This window comes from Dreissena polymorpha, chromosome 1 (assembly GCF_020536995.1).
Source record: "Dreissena polymorpha isolate Duluth1 chromosome 1, UMN_Dpol_1.0, whole genome shotgun sequence".
Classification (NCBI taxonomy): Eukaryota; Metazoa; Mollusca; class Bivalvia; order Myida; family Dreissenidae; genus Dreissena; species Dreissena polymorpha.
Genome location: NC_068355.1, coordinates 107,959,514 through 107,968,537, shown reverse-complemented (window position 1 = coordinate 107,968,537; position 9,024 = coordinate 107,959,514). Strand labels below are relative to the sequence as shown.

The 9,024-nt window shown below is 36.6% G+C and overlaps 1 protein-coding gene across 9 annotated transcripts in view; it reads right to left on the bottom strand.

Annotated features, from left to right (window-relative positions):
* Nucleotides 1-9,024, bottom strand: part of LOC127843841 (tRNA wybutosine-synthesizing protein 2 homolog) — a 53,546-nt gene that overhangs the window by 10,653 nt on the left and 33,869 nt on the right. For all 9 annotated transcript variants that reach the window (XR_008032384.1, XR_008032387.1, XR_008032379.1 and 6 more), the window contains one exon: nucleotides 5,778-5,935. Coding sequence is in view for 3 of the 9 variants with exons in the window: in XM_052373710.1 (XP_052229670.1) it covers nucleotides 5,778-5,935 (158 nt within the window). In the remaining 6 variants the exon portion in view is untranslated. The remainder of the gene's footprint in view (nucleotides 1-5,777; nucleotides 5,936-9,024) is intronic.

The window sequence follows — 9,024 nt, the reverse complement described above, 5'->3', positions numbered from 1 at the left end:
CGCGGACCCTAACTTCAAGGTCAAGATCACAGGGGTCAAAATTTGTGTGCGTATGGAAAGGCCTTGTCCATATACACATGCATACCAAATATGAAGGTTATATCTCAAGGGACATAGAAGTTATGAGCATTTTTCAAAACCTAAACGCTGATTTCGAAACCCAAACGCGGACACTTAGTTCGAGGTCAAGGTCACAGGGGTAAAAATTTGTGTGCGTATGGAAAGGCCTTGTCCATATACACATGAATACCAAATATGAAGGTTATATCTAAAGGGACATAGAAGTTATGAGCATTTTTCAAAACCTAAACGCAGATTTCGAAACCTAAACGCAGACCCTAACTTCAAGGTCAAGGTCACAGGGGTCAAAATTTGTGTGCGTATGAAAAGGCCTTGTCCATATACACATGCATACCAAATATGAAGGTTATATCTCAAGGGACATAGAAGTTATGAGCATTTTTCGAAACCTAAACGCAAAGTGTAACGGAAAGACAGACAGACAGACAGACAGACGGACAGTCCGATCACTATATGCCCCCTTTTCTTCAAAAGGGGGCATAACAAGAGCTGTCACCATAGTATGACTTATGCCCCCTATAAACGCTTGATAGATGTTTTGAGCATTTTTCGAAACCTAAACGCAGATTTCGAAACCTAACCGCGGACCCTAAGTTCAAGGTCAAGGTCACAGGGGTAAAAATTTGTGTGCATATGGAAAGGCCTTGTCCATATACACATGCATACCAAACATGAAGGTTAGATCTCAAGGGACATAGAAGTTATGAGCATTTTTCGAAACCTAAACACAGATTTCGAAACCTAAACGCAGACCCTAACTTCAAGATCAAGGTCAAAAGGGTGAAAATGTTTGTGCGTATGAATAGGCCTTGTCCATATACACATGCACACCAAATATGAAGGTTATATCTCAAGGGACATAGAAGTTATGAGCATTTTTCGAAACCTAAACGCAAAGTGTGACGGAAAGACGGACAGACAGACAGACGGACGGACAGACAGACGGACAGTCCGATCACTATATGACCCCTTTTCTTCAAGGGGGCATAAAAATGTTATTTTATGTAATAATTGTGCAACCCAAAGCTAAGTCTGCTGTTAGGCTTTCTACCCCATCAAAAAGCAATACATCAATTTGAACTGATGTTATTGTGTACAGTTTTTCTATAATGATTCACCTTGTGTAAGTGGCCTTGACCATGATCAGACTGGCCAGACATGCAAGCTTAAGATAGGTACACTCATGTGAGAACTCAAGGAAATTTACTTGTGTAAGGATCTTATGGGATGTTTGCAAAATAAATGCAGCTCCTTTCCTTGCTTTTTATCCAGTGTTAGAACTGGCCTGAGATATTATTAGAGCAAATGTTTTCATAAGTTTTATGCATGTGACTTCAAAAGTGTTAACAAAGTTTTAGTATATCCTGAACCTGGACAATTTTCCAACTCAGCAAAAATGCAATAAGAACCATAACTCTGATCAAGATTCATGTTTATAGACAAAAAATGTGACTTCTTCACTGCTGAAAAGGTTTCACAATAGATATAGAAGGAAAACTGCCACTCTTCATTGAGGCCATATTTTTAATGGACCGGAAAACATTTCCAAACCAAGCATACCATTATATACCATGAGAACAAAAATCTATAATATCAAAGTTTAACGAAGATTTGAACAACATGCTACTTCCAGAAACTTCACAGGCATTCACAACAGGCATATATGGACAACTGTCTTGTTCAATGGTGGCCATGTTTTTCAACAAGAACCTTTTCACAACCCAGCCAAGATATTCTGAGTAAGTTTCATGACCATTGGAGACATAATAAGACTTCTAGAGTGTTCACAAGGTTTTAATATAGCCATATAAGGACTAAGCTATATAACAGCTGTGGCCATGTTTATCAAAAAGCTTGAACCTTTTTCAAACACAGTCGAGTTATTTAAAGAACAAATCTTCTACGCAAGTTTCATGATGATTAAAAAAAGAAAGAATAACTGAGTTATTTAATTAAACCTTGAGACCCTGTTTTACACCCCATTAGATCCCGTTTCAATCTCCACAAAGATACCATAGTGACAATTGTTCTGATCAAGTTTAGTGAAGATTGGGCGATAAACCTGGCCTCTAGAGTGTTCACAAGATAACTGTTCAAAACGCACCACTAAGCACAGACAAAAGATTATAAGGCCATAATTCTGCAAAAATAGCTGCAGAATTAAATCCTTCCTTATCGATCATCTACACATTTATGTCATTCAAGTTTGAGAGCTCAAGTGATTTCCACCGAGTAGTTTAAGTCGAGGTTAAAACACAAGCTTCAGGACGTACAGATGCATGTATGTTTTCACCAATGGATGAATGGACGGACAGACAAGTGACATGCATAATGCCTCTCACTCTGTCACCAATGGATGAATGGACGGACAGACAAGTGACATGCATAATGCCTCTCACTCTGTCACCAATGGATGAATGGACGGACAGACAAGTGACATGCTTAATGCCTCTCACTCTGTCACCAATGGATGAATGGACGGACAGACAAGTGACATGCTTAATGCCTCTCACTCTGTCACCAATGGATGAATGGACGGACAGACAAGTGACATGCTTAATGCCTCTCACTCTGTCACCAATGGATGAATGGACGGACAGACAAGTGACATGCTTAATGCCTCTCACTCTGTCACCAATGGATGAATGGACGGACAGACAAGTGACATGCTTAATGCCTCTCACTCTGTCACCAATGGATGAATGGATGGACAGACAAGTGACATGCTTAATACCTCTCACTCTGTCACCAATGGATGAATGGACGGACAGACAAGTGACATGCTTAATGCCTCTCACTCTGTCACCAATGGATGAATGGACAGACAGACAAGTGACATGCTTAATGCCTCTCACTCTGTCACCAATGGATGAATGGACGGACAGACAAGTGACATGCTTAATGCCTCTCACTCTGTCACCAATGGATGAATGGACGGACAGACAAGTGACATGCTTAATGCCTCTCACTCTGTCACCAATGGATGAATGGACGGACAGACAAGTGACATGCTTAATGCCTCTCACTCTGTCACCAATGGATGAATGGACGGACAGACAAGTGACATGCTTAATGCCTCTCACTCTGTGAGGGCATACATAAAGGAATCAATGTTAATACTCCATATATACCCTCTGTGCACATACCAAGTTTCGTAAAGGTAGCTTAAGGCATACATAACTGAAATAACATGCTTATTTCCCTTATAGGCCTGTATCCACAAACCAGGTTTCATCAAGCTAGCTTAATTACTTTTTAATAATAATTATTGTAGGCATCTAAAGAATATCTTTGAAGGACTTGGAGACAGACAGACAGATATGCGAATAATACAGATAATATATGCACACTCAATCAGCATACCAGATTTCATCAATATTGCATAAGTACTTGTTCTTTATAGTTTCTCTCTACTTCTGTAACTATTGCAATCACTTTTTTTTCATCAACCTAGTTTTTGGTTTGTTTTGAGCAATCACGGGATTCAAAATTGGGCACACAAGTGAGTGATGAACAGGCAGACGCATGATCTGACAAAATGAAACCTACAATTTGTATAGTTGTACGCCTATGGACAGGAAATGACTGACTAAGGCTTTCAGCTAGAGATAATAATTTGTTGTACAGAATATTACAAAGCTGACTAATTTGGTATTGTAGTTCAAACTATTGAATGAATATTTGAGCTTATAAGTCATGAAACATATTATACTTGGAAGTTTTGAGCAGTTGGGGTGAATAGCAAACAGCAGATATTTGTTGAACGTGTATGCCCCCAATGTGCAGTCAAGTATCAATATAAGCAATCGTTAAACCATGTTTTGTATAATTCTTGCTCCTGTAACATTTGATCTTCAGACCTCAAAGTCAATGCCATCTTTCTTTTCTTCCAAGTGACCAGCATACCCACCTAGATGATTGTAGGTTTAAGGGTTCTCCAGATATTGTGCTGAAACTAATTTGTGGTACAAGACCCTCAGGCATAAGCCTTCAACCTCTTGACTGGAAAATCAAAAGGCATTTTTCTTTTCTCTAAAGCAACCACCATACCAATTTGTATTAGTATAGAAGTGTTATCTAGTCATTGTGCAGAAACAAATGTGTATGTCAAAAGCATTTGACTTTGACCTTTTACATGTATTGTTGAAATAAATAGATGTCTTTCTTTCCTGTCAGGTAACCAACCTACCAATATACTAGTACACTTCAACACTGTTATTTCGAAGTAGTCGGGACCGTTAAAAAAACTTCGGATAAACGATAATTCAAAATAAACATTTGACAGAAGACTTCTTTGACTTTGTAAAATATGACGTTGTGGAATTCGCATTGTTCGGTTACACTTTACTATTAATAATTGTTTTACTTAAACACGTAAACTCGTCAGATAGCAATAGATTTCTACTTGTAACAAACGGAGGAATAAAACGATTCTTTTTCTTCTTTTTATCTTTCTCTAATTACAGAACATATAAAATATAATGAATAGCACAAATTATCAGAACATATAGAATATAACAAATAGCACAAATTATCAGAACATATAAAATATAATGAAAAGCACAAATTAACATACATGTAAATACATATGAATACATTTTCGGAAATGAATTAACAGTTTTTAAATAAGACGCGATGTCTCTCTGAACACCGGCGTTAGCAGCACTTAACTGGACGCTTGTAACATATTTCTCCCATTTGTCAAGGACATTGAAGAACTCGCTTCCGCCCGTGTTTTGCTCGCAGAACTGCCTTACGTCGTTGATTGGATATCATGTTCGTTCTTTTGTTGTCAGCCTTGTCGTCGTCGTTTTGACAACATTATAAAATTAACACGCTATGCGCAGACGACAAAGGGGTAATTATCGGCTTTTGACCGGCCGCGTGCAGACGCCAAATGTGTGAAATTACGCTCAGTGTTTTGCAGTTTTGACTTTGGATTAAAGATTGATAATTAGGTGTGAATTATAGTGTTGGGACCGACAGAATCACTTCGAATTAACGATTTCTTCGGTTTAACGAAGTTCGGATTAACAATAAAATTGTACATTGAACAAAGAAGAACCAAAATCGGGACCCGAAAAATACTTCGAAATAACTGTGACTTCGCATTATCAGTGTTCGGGAAAACGGTGTTGAAGTGTAAATAATTGTAGGCAAAAATGTACGCAAGATATTATGTGAAAAGAAATTTCATGTTACAATCTCTTATGACCTTCACATTGGACCTGTTGCTTCAAAATGTATAGGCACCTTTCTTCTGTTCCCAGAAACCATCTTATCAATTTGTATGATTGTAAGCCCGAACTTTCTCTAGAGATTGTTAAGAACAAAATGGTCTTAACGTCAAGTTATAAGCCTCTCTGATCTTAACCTTTGCCTCTTGAACTTTAAATATTTAGGTGTCTTTCTTTCACCCCAAGCAACAAGCCTAATCTTGTGTCAAAACATAAAGCAAGGATCATGTTGAAACCAAATAGTCTAACATTCATAAACCAAGTCCTCTTGACCTTTGATCTGGTAACCTTAAAAATAGACATCTTCATTCCTTTCTATTGTGCAGAAATAAAAATGGTATACAGACCAACCAGCCGACAGACTGACGAACACATGCAAAGCAATTTAAACGCACTTAGAAGAAGGGCATACTGATAAATTGTCCACTTATCAAAAACAAATTAAGAAGCAAATGTTACCTGTTTATTGTCTCCTTCATGTACAGTGCATCTTTCCACTACATTATTAAGATGCAGATTATGCTTGAGAGCAAGGATAGCGTCTGGATTCCATTCACATGCATGTACATGCTTCGCTTGTGCATGAACCAAGTAGGGCAATGTAAAATACCCTATGCCTACAAAACATCAAGCATCTTAGTAACAAGTTCTGAAAGTAAAAGTACAATTAAAATGCCATCTGAAAAAAAAAATTGTTTGAAAAAGACCAAATGGGAATGACCAGTACTTGGTCACACTATTTTTTGTTAATAATTAACTTAAAGGGACCATTTCACCTTTTAGCAAATTGACAAAATAAAATAAAAATGTTTCAGTTTTGCAAATTTTCATTGTTGTTACGATGTTTGTTAGGAAACAGTAATACTGAACATTTACCATGCTCTAAAATATCCATAATATGCATCTTTTGACAATTTAAAAACCTGAAAATTATAAAGCCTTGCAACGCGAAACGATTTAATATTTTGGAGATCTGTTGTTGTCATTACTTATATAAGGTATAAAAAACACTACTCATTGTATGAGTGCAGATGGACGATTAATGGTCTAAGCGATAGACTTTTACTCCAGCAGGGGTTCGAGCCCAGATGAGGTTTTACTTTCTTTCTCTTTTATTTTTATTCTTTTTTTTACTGGAGCTTTTTAGAGTCAATGTTTACATTTATCACCATTTATATAAAGCATTTTATGATAAACTTTAATACATGCCATAATTTGTGAAAAGGCCCCTTTAACTATCAAGTCACTATCATTAAGCGGGCCAGGGGCCCTATGGCAAGCACTTGAGATCAGAAGGAAACATAGAGCTTTGTCACAGACGTGAGGTATACCCCCACATGCCGCATTGACACAGACTATTTTGCATGCTGTCTTCACAAAACAAGAGAATCTAATTTATGGTGATTTTTAAGAATTATTAGGCCATTATCATTTATAACCATTTTGACATTATCACATGTTATGCCGTCCAATGCTTTAGAACAAAATTAATGTACAGAGTCATTTTAAAATCCCACAATGAATGACTTAGTTATGGCCCAGACAAGATTAATTTATTGCCATTTTTGACCTTTGAACTGAAAGTGTGACCTTGACCTTGGAGATATCGACGTAAATCTTTCACACGACACACTGTCCAATGATGGTGAACATATGTGCCTAATGATTTTAAAATCTCACTTTGAACGACATAGTTATGGCCCGGATAGGTTATTTATGGCCTTTTTTGACCTTTGAACTAAAAGTGTGACCTTGACTTTGGAGATATCGACGCAATTCTTTCGCGCGACACACTGTCCACTGATGGTGAACAAATGTGCCAAATGATTTTAAATTCCCACAATGAACGATATAGTTATTGCCAGGGCAAGCTCATTTATGGCCATTTTTTACCTTTGAACTTAAAGTGTGACCTTGACCTTGGAAATATATATATACGACGTAATTCTTTCGCGCGACACACCGTCCAATGATGGTGAACAATTGTACCAAATGATTTTTAAATCTCACAATGAATGGCTTAGTCATGGCCTGGACAAGCTCATTTATGGCCATTTTTGATCTTTGAACTCAAAGTGTGACCTTGACCTTGGAGATATCGACGTAATTCTTTCGCATGACACACAGTTCAATGATGGTGAACAATTTTGTCAAATGATTTGAAAATCTCACAATAATTGACAAAGTTATGGCCCGGACATGCATTTGACCTTTGAACTCCAAGTGTGACATTGACCTTTGAGATATCGACATACTTTTTTCACACGACACACCCTCCCATGATAGTGAACAAATTTACCAAGTCATTTTTAAATCTAACAACAAATGACATAGTTATGGTCCAGACAAACTTTCAGTTAAAAACGCACTAAGTGAACCCATGACCTAGTTTTTGACCTGGCATGACCCATATTCAAATGTGAACTAGATACAACTTCTGACCAAGTTTGGTGAAGATAAGTCTAAGCAAGAAATTGAAGTTTGTACAGGTAAACATATCAATTTTTTATTCTACTAAGGTCTAAAAAGATCTGTAGCAAAGTTCATTAAAAACTCAGGTTTTGCATCTGTAAAAGCAACATCCAATGATGGAGCTTATATTTCTTGGTACCTTAAATTTGTTTCTGCCCAGAAACAAAATAAACTAGTATATGAAACTCTTATTTCAAACACTGAAAAACCTTCAAATGAAACAAAATGGAATGCAATATTTAATAATATTGACTGGAAGTATGTGTACAGCTTTGTTTTTGAAATAACCAGAGATACATATTTACAATGGTTACATACTAGAATAATACATAGAATTTTAGGTACTAAATATTTGCTTTTTAAAATGAAAATTGTTGATGATAATAAATGTACTTTTTGTAATAAAAATGAGGAAACTTTAACTCACCTTTTCTGGGGTTGTGAGCACATAACAGATAATTGTTCAACATGTTTCGAACGTATTTAATATAAATAATGTCAATATGCCTTCACTCTCTTGCCAAGACATGATTCTAGGAATTTGTATGGAAAAAATAAATCCTATCAATATATTGCTTCTTGAAATAAAAAAATATGGCTTCATGTGTAAACAAACAAACAAAATCCCCAATGTTCCAGGACTTAAGAGAAGTTTACTTTAATCATGGGAAATCCAAAAGCAGACAACTATTCAAAATAATGAATTCCCTAATTGGTCAGTTGTAAGAATACTCATAGAATGAACCCAAGTCAATATATTTCATTGTTACAAAATATGTACAAGTAAACATATTTTTAGTACACTGGTTACATGCCATTTTTTCTTCAAACTTTTTTGATTTGTGTATTTACGTATACATTAATCTTTATTAACCTCCCAGATAGATAACAAGAGGACCAATATGGCCCTAGTTCGCTCACCTGAGAGGAGTCGGTTCATTCAATCTATACCAAATGTCAAACTTGACCTAGATATTGTCCAGACAAACATCCTGGTCAAGTTTCATCATTATTTCATCTGCGAGTCATGATCAATGTACCTATGAAGTTTCATGATCCTAGGCATAAGCATTCTTGAGTTATCATCCGGAAACCATTTTTCTAAGTTGAGTCACTGTGACCTTAACAGCCATTGTGTGAATACCTTTTTTGGCACTGTGACCATGACCTTTGACCTAGTGACCTGATAATCAATAGGGGTCATCTGCGAGTCATGATCAATATACCTATGAAG